The sequence below is a fragment of the Dipodomys merriami genome, unplaced genomic scaffold (genome assembly GCF_024711535.1).
Source record: "Dipodomys merriami isolate MVZ:Mamm:240054 unplaced genomic scaffold, mDipMer1.0.p SCAF_10, whole genome shotgun sequence".
In the NCBI taxonomy this organism is placed as follows: domain Eukaryota; kingdom Metazoa; phylum Chordata; class Mammalia; order Rodentia; family Heteromyidae; genus Dipodomys; species Dipodomys merriami.
In genome coordinates, this window is record NW_027202271.1 from 28,965,031 (window position 1) to 28,990,102 (window position 25,072).

General features: G+C 38.3%; 1 protein-coding gene across 1 annotated transcript; it reads right to left on the minus strand.

Moving 5' to 3' along the window:
- Positions 1-10,092: 10,092 nt before the first annotated feature.
- Il22 (interleukin 22) lies at positions 10,093-14,799 on the minus strand. The gene is made up of 5 exons (XM_070037800.1): positions 14,614-14,799; positions 14,144-14,209; positions 13,902-14,045; positions 12,768-12,833; positions 10,093-10,170 (listed from the first exon to the last, which is right to left on the minus strand). Exons 1-5 carry the CDS (start codon positions 14,797-14,799, stop codon positions 10,093-10,095), a joined length of 540 nt encoding a protein of 179 aa, XP_069893901.1.
- Between the last annotated feature and the right edge of the window lie 10,273 nt (positions 14,800-25,072).

Genomic DNA, 25,072 nt, shown 5'->3' on the forward strand with positions numbered 1-25,072 from the left:
ATTTATCAGACAATAAATTATAAATGTGTCTAGTATACCCTGATTAATGTTAAAGTTCATCCAAAGACTTCAAAAGCTTTGAGGAATGATTGAAGAAGGTAGGGAAAGTGACAGTACTTCAGAGTGTGTAGGTGTGGGGATTCAGTTACCCTCACAGACATCCAGAGGGCAGACTGCCACCATAAAAATCAATAGTTGAGTACAATCACTCCTGAAAAGGCACAGAACATTCAAATGGATCTGTCATCTGAGGGAAGCTAGGAGGAGGGTACAGAATTGGTGGGAAACGGATGATAAAATACAGCAGAGTGGTCCATCAGCTGCACTGGACATTGATGAAAGTGAACTAAGCAACTCAAGGGCAGTGATGGGAGGGAGGGAATGAGAAAGAAATAGGGAACTGCAAAAGAAAAAAATGCATATCTTACCCAATTTGGAAAAAAAATATTTGTAGTGTCAAAGTTTGTAAAGTCCATAATCTTTATAGACCATGATAATGACAATATGCCTCATGAGGGTTAAAATGTGTTTGTGACTTTATCACTATCCCACAATACTGTGAATTTTGTGAAATTTATGTAATCTGTAATCACCTAATCTCAATAAAGAAGGAAAAAAACCATAAGGACTACTCCACTTCCTAAGTGCCAGGAAGGTACTCATTTCCCTTAAAATTTAAGTCCCTTCTCAGACAAAAGGATATCAGCTGCACTGTCTGATGGCCCGGGCTGTCCAATGAGCAAAATGAGTTCAACAACTCATGCACAACTGGCTCATGACCTGAAGGACACAGCTTTTTATCTATTTCTTTTTAGTAAGAGAATAAGTGGGATTCCTAAATTATTAGATGCCTAAACCATACTTTCTGCAAATTCAATGCATCTGAAATTCTGGGTCTTGTCATGTGAAATCTTAAATTACATCACCATATCATCATATGCCACTGTTGCTTTCTGTGCAATCCAGAGCATTTTAAAACTGTTAATGTTACCAAAAGTATACATGGTCATCACTACCAGTGTTTCATTTAAGTTCTCTTGAAGATGTCTTCAAGGAGATTACTGTATGATTCAGCGTGGAAACTAGAGTTCAGATGTTCAGAGAAGGGCACAGAACACCAATAGGGTGCAAATTGGACAATAGAGAAACAAATATTTACCTCTGGCAGAATGACAAAGATTGCACATTTATCTGCAAAGCAGCAGCCAAGTCCTGAACATTAAGAAAGTGTTGTGTCATAGTTTGGTGTGAAGCACATCTTTTCCTCAGTGGTAAAATAAAATCAAGGTGGGATTTCTACGATGTAACATATTAAATTTGTTGAGATGTAATATTTAATGGCATAATTCTTCAGAGCTGTAAATCCTAAAGCCATTACTGCATACATTAGAAGTACGTGGGCTTCATTTAAATTAATTATCCTTTAAAAATCCAACTTATTTCCCCAGGATAAAGCCAACTACCTCCTGTACACCAGTTGTTTCCTTTCCTGCAGTTAAATACATCTGTGTTTACCACTGCAGGCTAGTTGGTCTCCAATTCATTAATTGGAGTTAATTAATCTGAGGAGTCATATTCTTCCTGCAAGCTTATTTCAGAGTTTATGTTTTCCAGCGAGGGTTCTTCCCTGAGCCAATATATTTCATTAATTCTTTCAAATTAAAAAATATATATTTATTAGGCATCTGCTAGATGCCAGGAACTATTGCAATCGTGGAACAAAACAAAATCCTTCCCCAAATAGAGCTTAGATTCTTGTAGGAAATTGTCTCAGCCCAACTTCCCAGAAAGTAGAAGACCCTGAGGATGAATGTGTGAGTTGATGCTTTATTAGGCACCACTGAAATTGGCAGAAAGGAGAAATAAATCTGACAAATATGAGAAGCAAATTCATGGCAGTCCATGAGTGGTCTGCCATGCTTTGTGAAGAAAGACAGCCTGATTCTTGGCTACATAGGATGTTTCTGGACAGGCTGCACATATATGTAATGCCTTGGGCCTCACCAGGAGAAGAAGAAGGAAGGGGATGAACGTTATATGCCAGCTTCCTCCCATGCAGTTTTCCCTGGGAGAAATGAACTTCCTTCACCTCTGGGTATTAAGTGGCCTCAATAGCCAAGAAAACACAGCTTCCACAATGGATGCTATGGCACTTCACTTGAGTCCGGACCCACAGAAGTAGTTAAAAGCTATCACTGTGGTAGTAGTTGGGAACAAGAGAGGTCAAGAGAATCTGAAATAGTTCCTATGCTGATACAATGTTCATTAAATGTCATCAAAACATGGCTAACAGCAATGTGATCAATACTATCTTTGTGTGAAGGATATTGACAATGCCAGTGGCTCTGGGACATGTGAGAAATCATTGCATCTAGTCTCAATTTTGCTGAGGATCTAAACCTCTTCTGTTAAAAAGGAAGTATATTGTTAAATAGTTAACAGGGTAAAAGGTAATATAACCATGATAATATAATTAACTGTTTTTGCAGTAACAATTTTGGATACCTCTAGGTCACACTCAATGCTGAATACAATTGCCACTCTGTCATGCATTGCAAACCTTATCAACTCCCCACAAAAATGATTTCCCTTTAATCCTGTTCACAAAATTCTGTTTGGGGGTCAATTTTCACCTTCCTCATTGGATGGCACCCTAAATCACATCTAATCTTACGTTCTCAGAGCCCCATCTTGTGCAGCCTGCAATCTTAAGAGTTATTTATGAAAACTACACTGAATTTAGAATCTCTAAGGGTGGCAAGCAGCTGAGGCTGGACTGAGCCTCTGCTGAGGCAAGCAGCCATGTAAGATTCATAAATCTCTGGGACAGTCACTGATTCTAAAAATAGCACCCTACAGCCATAGCAGGAGGAAAATGGCACAGATGAAACCACAGCTCTAAAAAAGCATCTCACAGCACACAGGCCTCATAAAGGAACTGTCTCTACCAGTGCTGACACATCTGGTCCACTTCCTAGTGGTACTGACATTAAAGTGCACACACAGTGCTAAAGTAAGATGTGAGATGCAGAGAATGAGCCCTGATGGTTTAACATAAAATAAAGACAGAACTGTGGCTGATGCAGACATGCATGTTCTACAAGGAAGGAGGAGAAAGAAGAACCACCCAGGAGAGAAGCAGCCAGAACAGGAAAGGAAAGAATTATTCTATTACAATAAGAATTAGGTACAGTAACTTACCCATCACTTAGTCCTGACTTACTCAGAGATTTCCAAAGGAAAAGATTCTCTTTCTGGGTCAAAGGGATTGAAAAGACTACTGCAGAAAGGGGCAAAGGTACATCTTTGTCCACAGCTCAGAAGAGATGGTTTAGGTTTCTTTAGATAACAGTGCACACTGACCTGAGTATCTCTATTTCCCTATGCAGAAATCTATTGGAGAAATAAGAAAGTAATTTAATTTTAGGAACCAAAATACTATTGTTATTCCCTTCTCTTTATTACAGGGGTCAACAATGTATACACTATTCTGATTTGCCAAAATATGGCTGCATTACTTATCTATAAACAAGCTTTTAGTTTTTTATTAGCATAAACTTATTGTACCAAGGGTTCCATCATGATACATACATATAATACATTGCATATAATATATTCTGATAAAATTCACATCATCTGTACTATTCTTCCTTAAACATTAATCAGCCTTCCTTCTCTCCACTCCTTTTTTAAGTTTTTGGTGGATTTCATTTCATTCATACATATACACACATAAAATGTGCTCCTATAATACTTACCCATATCACTCTCTCTATTGTCATTGTCTATCAATAATCTTATCTAGATGTCAGGCTCCACTTTGCAGCTGGGTATTTGTGGGGATAAGAGGGACATAGAAGGAACCATGAAACACAGTCCAGAGGCCCACTGCAAGGTACATGGCACACTGGGTAATGAAGGAATTTAATCATGGAATGTGTTTTATTCTTTTTTTGTCAGTTGTGGGGCTTGAACTCTGGGTCTAGGTGCTGTACCTCAGGTCTTTGGCTCAAGGTGAGCTACTGCTCTTCACTTCAGTCACAGTGCCACTTCCGGTTTCCTGGTGGTTTATTGGAGATAAGAGTCTCACAGGCTTTCCTGGCAGAATGACAAAGATTGCACATTTATCTGCAAAGCAGCAGCCAAGTCCTGAACATTAAGAAAGTGTTGTGTCATAGTTTGGTGTGAAGCACATCTTTTCCTCAGTGGTAAAATAAAATCATGGTTGGACTTCTACGATGTAACATATTAAATTTGTTGAGATGTAATATTTAATGGCATAATTCTTCAGAGCTGTAAATCCTAAAATCATTATTGCCTCCTTAGTAACTAGGATTACAGGCATGAGCCACTGGCGCCCAGCCAGGGAATGCTTTTTAACATGTGGAATTTAAGGAAACTAGTAGCAAATAGGGCAAAATAGCGCAATGCTCTGAGACTCACAGGCACAAATGCTGCAGGGGTTCACACTTTTCAGGAAAAAAAAATGTGCAGCTAACCTGAATGGCAACCTGTCATAAGGAGGGCTCTGGGAAATCACTGCCCTGACCTTAATTTTCTCTCATTTGTCAATCTCCTGATAATTTCTCTCATCAGCTAAATGCAAACAAAAGCCAAAGAGCAAGGTCTCATGTCAGAAAATCCATATGTGAGCCTCTCTTGACACAAAGCTGAGTGGGAAGGGACAGAGTAGAAACTGGGTAGCAAGAATCCATCCATCTTGTTTGTCCTCAGTGCTCCTTCTTCTTTTTGTTAGAAAAATAGAGATCCTAACACAGACTATCACCAGCCACCACATCACTTCAGAGTGATGGCAATATGGTCACTTGAAAATTTAAGTCTTGGCCACCAAAAGTATTCTTCATATGAAGGAAGAAAGGGAGAGCACTTGAACAACTAATAGAAAGTATGTGTTGCTTCAAGTGTTGCTCACGAGACCTTAGCTCTGAATCATAGATTCCTTCTTTCTCCGCCCATTTTATTCTCCCTTTACCCTGCTGTCAGCATGTCAGTAGGATGAGATTTTTCACCCAGTGAAGTGACTGAATTCTCATTCCTGTCTAAATGAAGTGCTTTGCTGAATCTGTCTTCAGAACTGATGCAGTTCTTCATTAATGATACCATTAAGCAAGGGGTTTTACAAGAGAGTCCACTGAGCCTGCTGCTCCCACTACAGTCTCCACTAACCCTCATGGTATAGAAGTAATACCATTTCCTTTTGGTAAACAGGATCAGTCATCTCAGCCTTCTCCGCATTGTTCTTCAAGAGTAAACTGCCCTTTGTATGTCCCTCCCCCACAGTATAACCCCCTGCTTTCACTATATTTGATGTCAGTATAACTTGTGGAGGAGATGGGGAAAAACAAGTCGTTTAAGGATACAGGTGGACCTGTTGCAACAATGAGAAGTACAAGTTGTCATGTCCAAAACGAGCTTTACAACGTCGGTGCGGGGGGGTAAGGATTGGGGGGGAGGGGGGAGGCTGGGAAGGGATGTGAAGGGTAAACAAAGGAGGAGGCTACAATGCTTGGTAAGAAATGTATGCATTATCCTGCCCATGTAATTGTAACCCCTCTGTACAGTATGTTCACAAATTAAATTAAATTAAATTTTTAAAAAAGAGTAAACTGCCCTTGAAAATGGATATTAAAGATAAACTCCTGATGACTATGGTTGTTTCAGTGACATTAAGCCTTTAACCTTTGGCCTCCCTCCCTTCTCCTCCTCTAATATATTAACTCTTCATCTCAAACTCCTGATCTCCTTAAAGAACAAAATCACCTTTCCATCTTTACTTCAACTTCTATATAAAGCACTGCATGCCAGCAAACAGTATAGCCAAATGAAAATGAACAGATTCCTCTTCCTCTTAGTGAATATAATCTACACATAATTCTTATTTCCAAGCAGTCCACACTAAGAGGTAGAATAGTGGTGACCAGATTTCTTTGACTCGAATGCCACCAATCCAATAAAATCATCAGCTTGTTTCTGGTCCATTGCCTTGGCCTGTCTCCGGGTCCTATGTTTACTCTCCACTAGCAGTCAGTGTGTTCTGGAGAAAACATGGATCCTCAAAGCTTTCCCATGCTTGAACATGGGTTCAAGGGCTTTCTTGCTATAGAGCACAATTCAAAGCCCTGCTCTTCTCTGGCTCACAAAGCCCCACACACTCATCTTAGCCAAGTCACTGCTCTTCAGCTTTATCCTACATCCACCCTGACCCAGTTCCAGCCTCCTTACTATTTCTTGAACACCAAATTTGCTTTGTCTAAGGGACTATCATGTGTCATATCCCTACTTGACTCATATTCCCCAACTCCACTCCAATGTCTCCTCCTTCCCTGACTTCCCTGTTTAAAGTCATTCCCATCAAAGTCTGTCTCCATGTCCCTGCGCCTCTTTATTGGATGTTACATCTTCTGTTATCTTTACATTATAACATTAAGTTGCCCAAGAACAAGGGCTTTGTGCATGTTCAACACCATACCCCATGGTATAAAGTCAGCACCCAATTGTTAAACATTAAAAATTAAATAATTCCGAAAGTAGAAAACTAACTGAAGTGTGGTAAGAGCAATAAAGGAAAATGACATGGGTGAAGGCATGAAGATGGTGTGGAGTCAGTTTTCAATAGAGTGCTTGGGGATAGGCCTTTCTAAGTCAGTTAAATCTGAGAGGAAACTCGAGTGAAGGGAAAGAATAATTGGGAAACACTTTATGGAGGAAAGATTGTTCTAGGTACAGGGAACAGTAAGTGTAAAGCCCCCTAGGCAGGAATAATGGTGTTGTATGATATGACCTGATAGGAGGCTTGTCAGGCTGAAGCAGAAGGGTGAGGCAGGGGGTAGGGTTGGGAGGGGCACCATGGCTCCTTCTGTATAAAGGGAAACCAGGAAGAAAGCAGGAGAATGCCCAGCCTAATATTCTTTTAAGTTTACTTGGGCTGTTGATTAGAAAATACACAGAAGCTATTAGGATAATTCAGTAGATAGATGATGGTGGCTTAGAGAGGATTTAGCCATTGGGGAAATGAAGAAATAGTGCCATGACATAGGAGTTAAAGCAAAGAGTAGTTCTGACACAATCAATGTTCATGGCTAGAGAAGTGAAAACCAAAGTTGACTGTTTCTGAAATTTATTGATCAACATAAAAAGGTGTTTAAAGTCTCTTGAAAAGCTTTCCAATTTTAGGAAGAAATATTCTTCCAATTACGGCTCAAAGATTATAACCCAGCAATTCCATTCCCGAGCACATATCCAATAGACTACAAGCAAGATTACAGGAAAGGCATTAGCACAACCATGATCCTTGCAGCATTATTCATCATAGTTAGGAGATGGAATCATCCCAGATGGATGAATGGATCAAGAAAATGTGTCAGATATACACAATGGACTTTGTCTCAGCTTAGAATGACATTGTACTATTTGTAAGGAAATGGAAAGACTTAGAAAAACTGTATTAAGTGAAGTAAGCCAGTCCCAGAGAAACAAAGATTGCATAGTTTCCTTCGTTTGCAGTAGAATGTACCTATAAATCTATAAGTAAACATGTTGGTCTGGGTCATATGAATTAATGGAAGTATAATAGCCTCTATAGAGAGCTCAATTAGTAAAATCATTTAGAAAGACTAGGTCAAGCCCAATAAAATCAATAGCAGAAAATGGGTATATTCAACAGGTAGGGTTAAGGGGAGAGGAGTAATGAATGAAGGGGGAAGATGGGAAGAATACAGCCAAGAATTCATTGTATATACAACAAAACTAAGAAAAGTAAGTGTCAAAAGGGCAGGGAGGAGTCAGAATGTTGAAGGAGGTGACACTGATTAACATGCACTATATTCATAAACTACTTTGTTAAATGATACCTCTTTTGTACAACTACTTAAAGATATTTTTTTAAAAATTTAAAAAGTACAGTATCACATTTTGATGAAATCATGGCACTTTTGGAAAGAGAACAAAAAATAGCTTTTGGTACAGGTCTTGTTTCTCCATTTTTCTAGTTAGAATATCTTTGTCTTTACTCCTGTCCTCTTTATACTACTGTGCAGCCTTAAAAGATGCATAGATTTTGTATGTTTCATAATATATTGCCCATGTTTTGTTTCAAGACTTATAATGCTGCTGAACTCCACTAGTAGGAAAAGCTCCCCAACATAATAGGCTCCCTTAGTCATTAATGGCCTTGTTCACAGGAAGATGAATACTATATTTCCTAATTGGCCTAACCTAGAACTAAAACAGCTCATCTGACACAAACAGGATGACATGCATTTCTCCTCAGCCCTTAGCTCCTTCACTGTAGCCACAGACTGCTAATAATGCAGATAGATTCTTCACAATATCTTACCTTTCTTCATTCCAAATTACATGTTGAATCAACATAATAAATGGACACAAGCAACTATAGCAAAGAGCCTTAAAGTCATATAGACCTGTCTTCATAAAGGTTATAAAACTTACAAATAAATACTCATAAGCTTATAAAACAATAAGTTTATAACATAGTTATAAAATATTTCTGATTCACTTTTGTCATTTGAAAATGAGGATACATATAAGTCAGCTCTGTCACAATAGCAAGTCTCTGAGGTGATGAATTTACGGGAAAAAAATACATTTCATAGGTTCTTCAAGGTTTCAATGCATAGTCAATTGGCCCAATTGCATTTGGGCCTGTGGTAAGGCAGCACATAAAAATGAATGAGGAGCACATGGTAAGCAAAGCCACTCACCTCATGGCCTGGATGTAAGAGAAAAAGACAGTAGAGAATGGGACCCAGTCCTATTCTATTCTATTTTATTCTACTGGGTCTTATTCTCCCCTTTACAAGTACACCTCCGGTGATATGAAGACCTCCCACTTGGCTCTACCTCCCAGCAGGAGTGGGAAATATCATTCATGAATCTAACAAAATTATCAGTATAGGCACCCCATTGTAGGCAGATGACGAGAAGTATGCAAGAGCATACAAGAAGAGCATGTGGCTATCCTATCATGTGCTAAATGATTTTGTGGACCTCATCTGGCCAGAGGATCAGACATATTGATTCCACACACCTGTAATTCTCCATCATCTCCCAATAGCACTATGCTGAGGACTAATCTTTTAAAATATGGCCTTCTAGCCAGGCCCCAGTGGCTCATGCCTGTATGCCTGTAAGCCTAGCTACTCAGGAGGCTGAGATCTGAGGATCATGGTTCAAAGCCAGCCCAGGCAGGAAAGTCTGTGAGACTTATCTCCAATAAACCACTGGAAAACTGGAAATGGCGCTGTGGCTCAAGCAGTAGAATGCTTGCCTTGAGCTGCAGAGCACAGAGACAGTGCCCAAGCCCAGAGTTTAAGCCCCACAACCAACTGAAAAATAAGTGTGGGGGGGGGCCTTCTAGATCCAACCTTCAATCATCTAATACTGAAAACTACATCATTCCTTCCAGTTGAATGCATAGTCATGAGAATGATTGGATGATCATGGTCATATTGATAGTAATGATATTGGTGATGTCAATGATATTAATGATGTTGACAATGATACTAAAAGAGAATAATCATGAAGACACAAGACTTATGGTACCTAAGTGTTTATTGAAGTCTAATAAACATATTTCCATAATTATTATCATAAATAGTATAAATGTTGCCTTATACACAAGTAGCAAAATCAATGTTTCTATAAATAAATCCATATTTATAAAATTGTATAAATAAAAAGCATACTTATAATAAATAAATTTATAAAATATTGATTATGGAAATAAGATTAATTTAGAATTTTTTCTAAAGGAATAAGAAGCAATCTTATGTCTGTGAAAAACAGCAGTTGCTTCAAAAATAAATTATTATCTGTTATGTGAAATGCCAGTTAAGAGAAAATGTTATCATTAAATCTCTGATTACAAGCTCTATCTTCGGTCTTATGGACCAAAGCAATATTGCTTTCCCCTTTTAAGCTCAGCAGGGATTCTTGATGGTGGAGTTTGGCTTCTCATCTTCCTTTTAGTAAAGAAAAAAAATCCTTCAGGAATCTTATTGCTATTTTAAGCAGGCAAGAGGGATTAACTATTTATTTTCTAGCTCTTCCTTGTCAAGTGCAGGCATCTTTCAGGGCTGTAAACAGCAAATACACTTCTCCAATTGCTTTGATCTCTCCACTCTCTCCAAGCTGCAGAAATAAGAATGCAGATATGTGAGTATTTGTGCCATGTTTTCTAAGGAGGAGAAAGTTAGAGGAAGGTGGCATGGTTAGATATTGGGCATCGAAACCAAATTTTAGCCTTTTGCAAAAGATTAATAATAGTAATACCATCCTTGTAACATGAGTATTATAAAATTTGCCAGGGTAAATTCATGGCTATCTGAACAGACAGCATGTTACTCTAATGAAACTATTGATGAAGATGTTAATGAGATTGACTGAATCACGATGTTTGCAAAGATCAAAACATCATATTCTACCTTAAAAATTACTTAATTATTATTTGTTGATTAAAAAATAAATTTACAAAACAGGGTGTTTAGGAGAAAGCTATATGGAAAACTGCCCAGCTTCTCTCAAACCAAGCATACACTGAAGTGATGCTGGAACCACTTACGGCTTTCCCTGCTGCAGAACTCTTTAACTCTCCATGATCAGCTATTAAAGTTAACTCATCTTAAGAAGACTTGAACTCAAGCCACACATTTGCTAACACTCTGGGGATTTTTCTGTTCCCAACTTCCCGACAAAGGGAAAAAGCCAAGAGTTTTCACTTTTGTAGGAAAACATGAAATATCTCCTTTCCATTTACTTTGATTAGTAAAAAGTCAGATACCAGTCATTCTTTCTCTTCCCAAGTAGAATGCAGATAAGGCTCTCAGATATCATGGCAGAGAAAGCCTAAATTCAACTCCAATACATCTTCCTCTGAAATTCAGCTAATCTATTAAATTTGCTCTAAATCTTTCCAAGAAAAATCCTATCATTTTCCTCTCTATTTTGTTCTCCCTTTCTCTTCCTGCTTCTTCCCTCTACCCCCATACCACTTTTCCATACTTCCTTTGATACAATCCTAAAAGATACTATTTTTCATGTCTTTATATGATGCTCAAAAATCCCAAGACAATGAAGACTTTCACAGCTTGCTTTGCCCTCTGGCTTCCATTCTGCTAAACATAGTCTGCTGTCAGCTTTCATTCCATGAGAAGGAATGATACCTCCCACAACTGCCCTTCCATTTCAGACTACCCTGATGAATCTTTCCTCCTATTGAGCTTTCTCCAAACAGTATTCCTCTCTTGCCTGTGCATCTCGATGCTACAGAGGAAAAAAAACATAATCACTATTTCAAATAGCACCCTATTGTAGAAACCAAACTTAATGCCCTCTAAATGGAGTAAAGTCTTTAAAAGTCTGTTTTCACACAGAGATCACATCGGCAAGATATTTTCACACATCATTTTTTAAAGACAACAAAATAAGCTGATATCTGAGATTTTTTAATACAAGAAGTAACATGCTAACCTTCAACCCTCTGTGTCTATGTAATAGCTTTATAACAAGAGAATTGAACTTCTCAGTAAAAAAGAAAGAAACCATAAGGCCTTCAGCAGTCAAAGGAAGAAATAGTCAAGATTGTTAAACTATGTTAGGAAGACAGTTAAAAACTTGAAGTGGAACAGAGGGAGAATTGACATTAAGTGTATTACTGAAAAGTTAAGAGCTTTCATGTTTCTGAGTATATAATTGCACAGGGTTGCCAAGAGTATCACTTTCTCTGCTTCCAATCATTTGTCTGGTTTGGGGATGAGCCAGACTTGGTAGGGTGAGCCTCCCACTGTTACCCCAACCCAAAGGCCACATAATGTTATTAATCACTATAGAAATGTACACTTTTGACAGTACATACACTCATTAGGGAATTGTGAGAGACAAGGAAGAAACAAAGGTGAAAGGGAAGGAAGATAGGAAGGAAGCAAGGAAGGAAGGAAGGAAGGAAGGAAGGAAGGAAGGAAGGAAGAAAGGAAAGAAGGAAGGAAGGGAAAGAGAAAAGAAAGGAAGAAAGAGAGAAAGGCTTCCAATTCAGACTTCCACCTCATTATAATAAATTCATGACATATTTTTAACTATTTTAGCCATGTAAAATGAATCAGGAATTGTCAACTTGTGATTTTAATCTAAAATCAATTGCTACTGGATACTATATTGAGATAATTTAAAATACAAGCACAAGTCATATCAGAAATTTATCCTAGAATCCATTTCAGAAATTCCATCATTTACCCAGCACTTTTACTACTATTGTTCTGGATTGGTCTTTCCAAGTTTTACAGTGCCAAGTAAATAGCTTAAAAATAAATTTTAATAAACTTTAAATTTACACCCAGGCACTGTTCCAATTTTGAGCAAATACTTCTGCAAACCGAATGAGTCAATGGAGACTTAAAATTGTCCCAAGAATTAACAATACTAAAACTAATACATATAGCTGCTTGGGATAAACACTAACCTGAGAATCAGGTTATACTTTAGCTTTGGCTCTGCCATCAGCCAAACCCAGAGCATAGAATAATAAGACTAAATCACTTAACTTTCCTTCTAGTTCAAGAATTTTAAGATTTGGAAGTTGATTTACAGATATATGTAGACACAACTATACATAAGCACTTAAGTAATCGATCGGACAGAAAATTCAATACTAAGAAGTGGCACTGGGGAAGCAAAACAAAGCAAAACTTATCTCTGCAATTGTATGATATAGTATTAATATTTATCAGTAATACCATTTTCACTGTGTCCTTCAACTTTTGAACATTCTTTTGAATGCGCTGGTCATCATCCTTGATGTGCTACAAAAAGAAAGAGAGGGGCTGTTTTAATCTTGTTGCGCTGAAGTCTTAAGAGGCATATAACAATTTACCTGGAGAGGAAACACTCGGTACTTTTACCCACAGTGACCTAGATTTCACCAATGACCTAGATTTTCTGAGCTCTTGCATTCTCTTGGACACCCAAATCCAAGTGATTTCCTTAGAGAGAACCTTTCCTTGCTTTTTGGAAATCCTGCAAGTTGCCCAATTCTAGCAGGAATAAAACCCTAGCTGTACCTCATTAAAACCACAAGTTCAGAACAAGAGCAATGCATAAACTCTCTTGTGTGAAAATAAACAAAATAAACCAGGTGCTGGTGACTCATGCCTGTAATCCTAGCTACTCAGGAGGCTGAGACCTGAGAGTTGCTGTTCAAAGCAAGCTCAGGTAGGAAAGTTCATGAGACTTTTATCTTCAGTTAAGCACCAAAATGCTGGAAATGGATCTATGGCTCAAGTGATAAGAGTTCATCCTAGCATAGCACAAAAAAATTAAAGTAAAATAAATAACCAGACCCCTTGATTGTTCTTACTCCTCTCCAATATGTTTCATCATTTTAAGTATTCTGAGACATAAGGTTCTCACACTTTTGATTTTTTTCACTTCCTATGGTGTCAAAAGGGGATTATTTTACCCTACCCCTCACCATGAAGCCTTACCATTTTCCTCTTGTTTTCTGTGCCTCTCCCTCCCACCAGCAACTTATGCTCAGTGGATCCATTTCCACATGGCCATGTTTTCTGTACAACTGCCAACACCTTTTTTTTAATATACAATCTGAGTATCTTTCCACTGAAAAACAAATGAGGTTTCTCTGCCACTGTTTTCCAAATCCACTCACCACTGTAAACTCAGAGACTCAAAGCAAGGGCAGCCCATCTGCCATTAATTCCAAATGAGTCCTGGTGATCATTTCCTAAGGCCTTTCTCACTGACCATATGATAGGCCTGGGAAGAGTGAGGGATAGGGGAAAGGTCTCTAAACAGAAGAAGGAGAGAAGGAAGAGAACTGGGAGTGGGTGGATACAACTGAGAGAAAGACTTACACATTGGTTGAGCTGGCTGCTGAGCCTGGCAAGGAAGTGTACCACGTCTTGCATGTAGGGCTGGAATCTGTCAGAGTAGGGAAACAGTACTTCCTCCAGGGTGAAGTTGAGCACCTGTTTCATCAGGTAGCATTTCTTTTTCCCCTGCAGGTAGAAGGGCAGCAGGAAGGGGTCATATTAAGGAACATCTAGAAGGCCCATCCACCATACCAGCTGTGCTCCGTGCGCCTCTCATCGCTTACATGGATTCCTTGCCACAGTTTGTCCCCAATGAGACGAACATCTGTGTTGTTATCTGCAAAGCTAGCCTGGAAAAGAAGAAAAGACTAAGTGCCTGGATCACTGAAGAGACAGAAGAAAAGTCTGTACGTGGAGATCGGTGCCTTCCCTTTCTCCCAGGGAAACCCCATAAAGACTTAACGGCAGAAGCCAGAGGTGTGCTTGACTTTAGAATAGTGCACAGAGGGGGTAAGAAATCATTAATAATAATAAAAAAAAAGAGCTGCTGAGTGGCTCCTCTTTGGATAAAACTAAATGTGTGGATCCTAAAACCCAACATGGAAGGAAGGAGTTGTGATTTTTTTTTTTCAATCATCCTCTGTGGGAATACACGTTGCGTTTCCAAAGATCTTACAAGTGCTCCCAAGGAAATGGTAAGAGCAGTTTGGTCCCCCATCAATACAGTAGCAAAGAGCGAGACTAGAACACATACCTCTTCGGCCAGCATGAAGGTACGGTTGATGATGTAGGGCTGCTGAAATTGCGACCTGTCAAGCCAGCAGTTGGAAGTGACTGGCACGGAGGCACCCTCCTGCGCCCACAGGGCGAGGAGGAGCAGGCAGCCCGCAGCCAGCGTTCCCATGAAGGAAGAGCTCACAGATTTCTGCAGGACAGCCATTGCAGGCAACTCTGAGTTGAACAATGGGTGGTTGGAAAAGGAAGACCTAGTATCAAGAGAAGAGGAGAAAAAAAAATAAGGGAAACAAATTAGTCAACAAGCGTCATACCAAACAGGCTTAATGAACTGAACCAGTTTGCTGAAACACTTACCTGTTTCGTTGATTCTGCTTATGATGAAACAGGTAGAAGCCACCGCTTTTATAGCCCCCAGGACACCAATTTTTTTTTGTCTTGTGAAAAATATGACATCAGCAATTATCTAATTTCCAGTACTTTCTTCTGAGAATTACCTAACCACCATAGGAGCCCACAAAACACCATCTTCTATCCTTCCCACCTTGCAATGAATTTCCCTAATACGTCACTATTATGGCTCAGAGTGCCTTTACAGATAATCCCAGAAATTTTCTCAACCTTACATATTTTTCAAAGAAAAAAACTACTTCTTTGTCTTAGTAGGCTCCAATTGAGTATAATATTCTTTGATCTCCTATAGTAACTGAGTAAGCATTTTGGTCACGGACTCATTTTCCTACCAGTTTCAGAGATTCTTATCTCGTAGAAGTGACCAGAAATAAGGGACCCATGCCCTAAATCCTCAGCTTTAAAGTTACCAGTTTTGAAAACTTGAAAAGATAATTCCAATGCTTAAAGTAATTTTATCTCATTTGTAATATGCTAAATCTTAAACTATACTTGTGGCTTTAAAAAAATCTCCAAAAAAATCTCCATTTTCTTCTCATTTGGAAACAATTTTTAACTAATTTTTAACTAATTATGGCATTTGTATACATGAGCATTTTATTGATGGAATTAAAACAATATCATTTCTGTTTGGGAATAACAATGCTTAACTATCTACCTACCATTCATCTCACCACCTATCTTTAATAAAAGAATACCACTACACTGTCATCTTAACATTTTTATCTATACTAGTTCTAAACAACACACAAGACCCAAAATACAGCGCTTCATAGACTGTACTAGGAAAATGGGTTCACAATTTGAAGGAAAAGAAAATGATACCCTGTCTTCCATCATCTAAAAATACACAAAAGCCCCAATTCCAGAAAGAAAATGATGTAATAATTGGGAGACAAGATAAAAAGAATATCTTTGCAATCTAAGGATGGAGGGGAAAGGCTTTAAAAGAAAGCCTTGAAAGGTTCAAACCATGTAATGAAAGTTATGTTCACATTAAGTTTTGTGTTCAATGAAAGCTGGATAGATAAAGTTGATAGGGCATTAGTTGTGAGAAGAGTTTATTATGCTTATCACCAGAAAGAGAGTAATATCACAAGTAGACAGACAAACCAACAAAAACAATAGACCAAACCCATTAGAAGAATTGGAAACTAGTATAAACAATTTGTGAAAAGGGGAATTCTAGGTGTCTATACAAATATGAAGAAGAAAGTAAGTTAAAATAAAAATGAGATAAAGATTTAGCCTCCAAAGGCTGGCAAAGCTAGGGCAGAATAGCACCAAGTGGAGATGGGAAACAGAATGTGATTCACTTATTGAGATTAATGCTGTCTTTTGAACAACCACCTGGCAGTATTTAGTAAAAGCTAATAAATGTAGCCTGAGAATCCAGTGGAACTATCCTTGGTAAATGTCAAGAATATTCACAAAAATGCCCTGAGAGTAACTTGGGTGAGGTTGTTCAGTGCTCTGGTGTCTGATTAATAAGCGATGGAAGGTAGTTTAAGTGCCTGTCACTGGGGAAATGGAGAAATAAAATATGGTGGGTCGGCACTCTGGAATGTCAGGTTAAAAGCAATCACTAAGCACAGCAACCTGGATAAATGGTAAGACCATAACACTGAGTGAAAAAGTAATGAGAACCATTCCTGTAAAATGAATATCCCTACACCCACCCAATACTACTCCACGTGTTACACAAATATGTACCTATTTAGACTGTATATCAAATGGCCTATGGTGGGTTGGGGATGGTGGTGCGTGTTGTATGGGGAGGGGAAGGAACTGATGAGGATAGAAATACAAACAGGCATCACATATCCCACAAACGTGCTATGATCAAGTGTGTTGGGCTGACAAGTATCATTAATACAAACCTTTTAATCTGAGATAACAAAAATCTCTTCCTTGTCCTACAGAGATGTATACTTTCTGTAGTTCCAGTTGTGGATTTTCAAGCATTGTCTAATGAGTTGGGAAGTAGTATTCATCTAGCCAACAAGTTGTCTAAATGCTAGGGATGCAATAGTAAACAAGACAGAAAAATCCAACCTTCTGGTTAGTTGTTCTAGTTATTTCTTCCAAGCATTAGAATGGATAAATTGATCCACCATGAGCCTGGTGATAAGCATAATAAACTCTTCTCTATCAACTTTCTCTATCAATCTTCTCTATAAACTCTTGCCCTATCAACTTTATCTATCCAGCTTTCATTGAACACAAAACTTAATGTGAACTTAACTTTCATTACATGGTTTGAATCTTTCAAGACTTTCTTTTAAAGCCTTTCTCCTCCATCCTTAGATTGCAAAGATATTCTTTTTATCTTGTCTCCCAATTATTACATCATTTTTCTTTCTGGAATTGGGGCTTTTGTGTAATTTTAGATGATGGAAGACAGGGTATCATTTTCTTTTCCTTCAAATTGTGAACCCATTTTCCTAGTACAGTCTATGAAGCGCTGTGTCCTTTTATCCTAAGTAAGCTTCTCATAAATAAAAATAACACTCTCTGAGCTGCTTTGTTCTACCAGCTTATTCTCCCTTTTTGTTCTTTTATACTATTTTATTAATGAGAAGTATCTTTTCATCCAGAGTAAACAAGAAAGCTTACTTTGGAAAAGCCCTGCGGTCTAAGCAGGGCCTTTCATGTGTATTTAATGTTTCATAGTAAATATGTCAAGTTTCATGAAAAATTGCAACAGAAATTTTATTGAGTTTCCATTTCACTTGAAGACTAATTTGAGCAGAATTAACATCTCTATCAAGTAAGTACATGGCAAGCAAGGACGTTAGCTGTATCTTTACCAGACTATTTTCTAATGCCCTTTGAGGATACTTCAGAATTTTTTGCCTGAGGTCTTGGATATTAGTTTTAATTTCCTGGACATTTTATAGGAGAAGCAAAATGTTCAACTCTTATTAGACACTTTCACCTAGGTATAAGAGGGTACCAAGTATGCTTGGAGAGAGATTCCATTGGAATTTTCTTCTCCTGAGAACAGGAAAAGCAATGCTTCTTTCCAGGGTCAGTAGAAAGGAATGGATAGAAGTATGAGCCAAGAACAAAAGCTAATAGCAGTCTTTTCACGTGTACACTAAGATGATGCTAAGTGAAATGAACTCTAAGACATGGACACAAGAGGTTTTTCTTTGTTATTGTTGTTTTTAATTACTATGTATTTCTTGTTTCTTTTGTATGTTCTTCCCCTTATGGTATATCCCCTGTTGACACTGTATTTGATTTTGGTACCCTGGTATTATATATATGTTTCTCTGAATTAGGGTAGGGAAGGGGAACAACAGAATGATGAGACAAAGGATAAGGGGGAACGAAAGCAACAGCGATATTCACAAGACAATATGTTGGAAATGATTTGTGCAACTTGGCAGGGGGATTGAGGGGAAGGGAAAGTAAGAGAAAAATAAGAGAAGGGGTAAAAAGCTTTGACAAGAAATGTACTTATTACCTTACTTATGTAACTGTAACCCCTCTGTATATCACCTTCACAATAAAAAGAAAAGGAATGGAAAGGAAGGAAAAGAAAAGAAAAACGTCTTCCCTGTTACACCCTGACCACAAGACACTGTCATTATGGAAAGTTCCCCTTTCTCCTAATGACCAAATCTTGAAATCAGTTCCATATCACCCCTTTAAAGATAATCTACCTATGGAAATGTATCAGGATAAAAATGAGTAGACCTTCCAGACACTGGTGGCACCTAGCTACTCAGGAGGCTGAGATTTAAGGATCATGTTTCAAAGCCAGCCCAGGCAAGAAAGTCCATGAGACTCTTATCTCCAATAAACCATTCAGAAAACCTGAAGTGGTGCTGTGGTTCAAGTGGTAGAGCACTAGTCTTGAGCTGAAGAGCTGAGGGACAGCACCTAGGCTCAGAGTTCAAGTCCCACAACCAACAAAAAAGAAAAAGAGCAGACCTTTCTGTCTAGGAATTTCAAGTGTTAGAATCAGTTTAAAAGGTAGAAGAAAACAACATGTATGAGAATTCCTCTGGGTAAAAACAGAATTTGACATTGGCTTCCTAACATTTAACCTTTACCAAGATTTCAGAAATACATAGATTTATCCCAATTTTCTCATTCATTATTTTGACAGTTAAATGGATGTAAAGAAACAAAACTCATACTTGCTTTCTATCACCAGAACTTCAAAGTCATAGTTAATGAACTCACATCAGTGAATATTTCATCCCAATCTTCCAATTTTCTTCAGGATTATTTTTTTCACCTTATTTGGCTTCAATTTCATAATTTTTTAGAAAACTTAAAATTTATGTTCATCACTCGATAGATCTTTAAAGTACTTTACACCAATATATTAAAATGTCATGATGAACCCCATTTAAAACATACAAACAGAAAACCCCTGAGCCTTGGTGTAGTTTTCCCAGACCTCTGAAAGGGAAATTGTGGGTCAAGTACACAAGAAAGTCTCATTCTCAAGTGCACCAAACATCCTACATTCTCACAACCCCATTGAACTTCTAAAAATACTATAGTCATCATTCTAATTCTGACATGTCTTAGTTTTAAAGCATCCCAATTATCAGTCCTTCCCTTTGTCTCGGCCCAAATGCTAAGGCTGGAGGTAGGAAGTAGGAACAAGTGTCACACATCTGGGTGAGCTGGACAAGATAGCAAGCTCAGGTGCAAAGTCTGAAATGTATATGTTACATAAAGTATAATTTGATCACTTCTTCCAAATCTTTTACAATCAAATAAACTAAACATAAAATTCTTTGTATAATACCTATTTTATGATTATTAGAAAATTTTCCCAATGAAAGATTCTGAGGCTGAGTATAGTGGTATGTACCTGTAGTCCCAGTTAGGTAGAGACAAAGATCGGAGGATCACAGTTCAGAGGTAGGCCCTGGGCAAAAAGCACATGATACTATCTAACAATAAACTAAATCAAATGGGCTAAAGGTATGGCGAAAGTGGCAGAGTACTTACCTAGCAATTACCTAGCAAATTGTCTGTTTCTTATCTCCAATATTTGGGACAAGAAGTATTTCAGATTTCACATTTCAGAAAAACCTGAAGCAAATCTAAGCACAAAATTCACTTCTGTTTTACACATATCTTAGACACATTGGCCTGAACATCATTTCCTTTTGTTAGTTTGGGGTTTACTTGTGTTGGTGTTTGTTTTGATTTGTTTTGACAGTGTCTATGTACCCAAGGCTGGCCATGAGCTCCCAATCCTTCCCCAGCTTCTTGAGGAATTACAAGTGTGCACCACCATACCTAGCCCAAAGTAATTTTCTACAATAGTTTTAGTGTGCCTGCATTTTGATTGACTCATCTCATGAGGTCAGATATGGCCTTTTTCCACATGTTCATACTCAAAAACTTTCCAATGTTGGAGCATTTTCAGATTTGAGACTTTTAGATAAAAGAGGTTCAATGCATTGTTAAAATCCCATGCTTTCAAAGAGAGTAGAAGTACTGGCATGAGATTAGTGGGAGATTAATCTCATTAAATAATTAGAAATAGTGTCTTTTATAGGCTAGAAAAGGGAAGAGTTACCAAAAATATTGTCATAGAAAAAATTAAATCATTAATTGAAACATATAGTTTGTGCCAAGCAGGATAGTTCACACCTAGCTATTCAGGACGCTGAGATCAAGAAAATCATGCATTAAGGCCAGCTGGGCAAAAAATTCATAAGCCCTCATTTCAACCAATAAAAAGCACTCTGATGGTGACTACTACACTAATTACATGGAAGGTACAAACAGGAGGATTGTTGTTCAAGCCAGCCTAGACAAAAATTGAGACACTAGTTGAAAAATAATGAAAGCAAAAGGGGCTGGAGGCATGGCTCAAAGGGAAGAAGATCTGTGTAACAAGGCTCTGAGTTCAAATCCCAGTATGACTCTTTTGAATAAAGTGCTTAGCCTATGAATTCACAGGTGTGAGAGGAAATAAGAAATGCCAAGGTAATATTTACTAAAGAAAGAGAACAGAGATAGAGCTATGCATAGGGTGTTGGATAAAAATGTTTTATTCATTCATTCATTTGTTCATTGTTTTTACTATAATGTCATCTTCATAGAGCACATACTTTGTATACCTTTCCTTAAGACATCACTGGCCCTCCACAGGTTCTAGGTAGATGACCAATTGGTTTACAGGCTTTTGATTATTGAAAGAAGAATCATTAATCATTCCCTTTATCAAGCTCTTCATACGGTATCTGGCACTGAATAGACATTTAATAATTGTTCTTCTAGTTGAAGAAACAAATTAATGTTTACTGGAAATGTTCATTCTCATCCTCTAACGTACAAAAGGAAGGTAGTCTTGTCACAGCTGGAGCAAGTAAAATGTGTGACTCACTCAAAGCCACTGAGTCATTGTGAGAAATCCAGACTTGAATTCAGGTCTTTTAACTCAAAGACCAGTACCATTGCTCTCCATCTGCCTCTCTCCTTTTTTTAGCACACCGTAGTCAGGGTCTTTCAAGTTCACTCTGAGCCATGCATTTGGTAAGGCTAACATTTCATTTTATTAAGGAAGGAAGTACCGTGGTCAATGTGAGCTTGACCTCATGTCCTCTGTGGCAGGGAATAGCCATTAAGAGCTCTGACTCTCTCATAAGTCCATCTAGATCTGAGACAAGCTCTGCCTCTTACTAACTGGATGGCCTTGTCTAAGTTACTTTGCTGTTCTTTGAGAAAAGGACATAACACTACCTATCATGTATAGGAACTTCTTGGGCTGGTGTCCAGGAAAACATTAAATTCAAGAAACTTTAGCTACTACAGGAACTTCTTCATGGACTAAAGGCAGAGCAACTAAGAGAAAGGTATATGAACAATGCCACTATTCAAAAAGAAATGTACTCATTACCTGACTTATGTATCTTTAATCCCTCTGTATATAACCTTTACAGTAATTTTTTAAAGTTAAAAAGAGTCAAGAAGCAGAGCTTTTGCCACTTAACTGTTCTTACACAGGTCAAATCTGCTGAAAGAATTCATAATAGTCTTGTTCTTGAATTGAAATGAGTGTATCTTCTTTTCCATTTCTATGGTCAAACCATTCAAATTTATGTGTTTTGGGTTTTTTTTGTAAATATGCCTTGAATTTTTTTAAATATGTCTAAATTTAGGAGCTTTTTCTCTTTAGTTCAATAAATATCGATTTGACATTTTCTATTTGTGAGACCATTACAAGTGAGTTGTTGTTAAAAATAATCCTTGGAAATGATTTGTCATGCACTGACTAACCTCTCAAATCCCGAATATATATAGAGTTCTTATAAACTAATAAAGAAAGGGCCACCAAAAAAATTAAGCAAAAGCTTGGTTATACACTGTGAAAAAAGATGTCTGGAAAGTATGAGAGGGTTCCACGTCATTATGCACAGGGAAATATAAAATTAAAACCACACATTCACCAGAATGACTAAAATGAAAAGGATGGATGATACATCTGATGGCAAGCATTTAGTGCAAATGGAATTCTCATACACAATTTAACGGAGTCAAAATGTATACAACCACGTTAGAAAACTATTTACAATATATAATACAGCTGAATACATACATACTTGACAACTCTAGTACTGTTTCCAATAATCATAATCAACAGAACATAATGAACAGAAATGAGTTTGTCTACCAAGAGACATGCTCAAAACAACTTTATTCATAATATCTACACACTGAAAACATTAAAAATTGAGAATGTATTCAACAGTTTTACACTAGAATATTACACAGTAATTATAAGAGACATGATATTTTTACATGTTACTGTGGGGAAGAACCTCATGAACATATGCTGAGTAAAAATAGCCAAACAGAAAAACATGAACTTTGTGACTACATTCATATGAAGATCAGAAACAGGCAAACTGGACTCTTGTGTTACTATAGAATGCCTGGTAAACAACTAGTATTGAAAATACATTCAAGACTCCAAGAGGGATGCAGGCTTTGAGTTTAAGAAAGTACATATCTGGAGCAGCTGAAAGAGTGAAAGGAGGGCTGTTGGAGATGAGGGAGTGTCAGGGAGAAAATAGCTAGGAGATGGGCTGGAAGATAAAGAGAAGTGACAAGTTGGATTGGAACAAATTGTACATGTCATGGAATGATGGGAAAGAAGAGTGGAAAGAGAGGGTTAGAGAAGCTCCTAAATACCTCTGCAGAGAAGCCAGGAGGATTCTGAAGTTGATGTTGGGCAATAGAAAGCCAAGATGAAGAGGTGTCTGTGAGAGGAAGCTGTATAAATCAATTAGCTAAAGAGCCAGCCTGAAAGTTGCTGAAGCAGAGCCTGGCTGACCTGTGGGAAGGCCATGACACCAGCAGGGAGAGTGGTTAGTCCCATGAGTAAGGTGAGCAGAAAGGCTGCCCATGCCCCAAACCCAGAAACACTTCAGCCATCAACATGTAAGATTCAGTGACTGTGACCAAACATACTTTTTTCAAAACTTCATTTGAACAGAGGGGGAAAAAATCAGCGATGGTTCAGGGACTGAAAAGATAAATGAATCAGACATTGCTACCTCAGAGGGGAATGGAAGACAAATCTGAAGCTGGGATCACCAAACTGCTGTCACCAATGACTGCATCCACAGCAGACTGAGCGCTCTGTGCCATCTTTCTTCTCCTGGATGCACAGGCCCAAGAAGAACAAAGCAGTGGTCCAAAGGATCCCCTCCCCTTCAGCATCCGGCCATCTTCAGTGACAGGTGGGGAAACCAGGAGAGCAAGGTCACATACTGCTTGCCTGTGGTGAGGATACCATAAGGTCAGAGAATGGAAACAAGAATTCTGGGAATCAAAGAGAGCATGGGTTTGGGAAAGACAGGCAAAGAGGAGTTGGGAGCTCATAGACTTTCCTCCCATAGAAATAAGCCGCTATCCCTAAGCAGAGAAAAGCTAGTAAGAATTATGTCTAGGACAAGCAGAAAAGGTCAAAAGCTATGCACATATGACCATATAAGATGATGTTAAGTGAAATGAACCCCAAGACAGGGACACAAGTGGTTTTTTTTCTTTCTTTCTATTGTTTTTTAATGTACTTATAATGCACTATGTGATTTTTTTGTTTCTTTTTTATGTTCTTCCCCCACAGTATCACCCCCGTTTTCACTGTATCTAATTCTGGTGTCCTGCATCTTGTATATTCATTTTTATAACTGGGGGAGGGGAAGGGATATAATGCTTCAATAAGGATACAGCTTGACCTATTGTAACAGTGAGATGCACAAGACACTATGTTGGAAACAAACTTTACAATTTCAGGGGGGTGGAGAGGAGTCGGGGAGGTTGGGAGGGAAGGGATGGTAGGGGAAAAACAAAAGAAGAGGTATCAATGCTTGATAGAAAATGTACTCATTACCTTACTCATGTAACTGTAACCCCTCTGTACAGTATTTTTACAATAAAAAATATGTGGAAAAATAAAATCCACACCATTCTAAAAAAAAATCTGGTTGGCAAAGATTCCTTGATTTCAGGAACTTGCGTTGAGAACTTCTCGACAAGGTTGTGTCTAGAGTAAAAACAAAACCTCTCAATTTCTCATCAGAGACTCAGACAATAAGGACACAAGTGAGTAATGAGAAGTGATTTCTTCAGCACGTCTGCCTGCTCCTGCAGCTCTGCACACACTCAACAGCAAGCAGCATTTGGGACAGTGATTTGTGCTGCATTTTACCTCAAGAACCAAACCATCAAGAAGTGACCAGAAGCCTGGCACCAATGGCTGAGGTCTGTAATCCTAGCTATTCAGGAAGCTGAGGTCTGAAGATGGTGGTTTGAAGCCAGCCTGGGTAAGAAACTGGGAGATCTTCTCTCCAACTACCATCCCCCCCCCAAAAAAGCTGAAAGTGAATCTGTGGCTTAAGTGGTAGAGTGCCAGCGTTGAGCAAAAAAGCTACAAGATAGATAGCATCCAGGCCCTGAGTTCAAGCCCAACACACACACACACACACACACACACACACACACACACACACACACACACACACATTTGGTGTGACAGTTTTTGCTTTGCTTTCTTACTCCCCAACCACAGCCTGCCC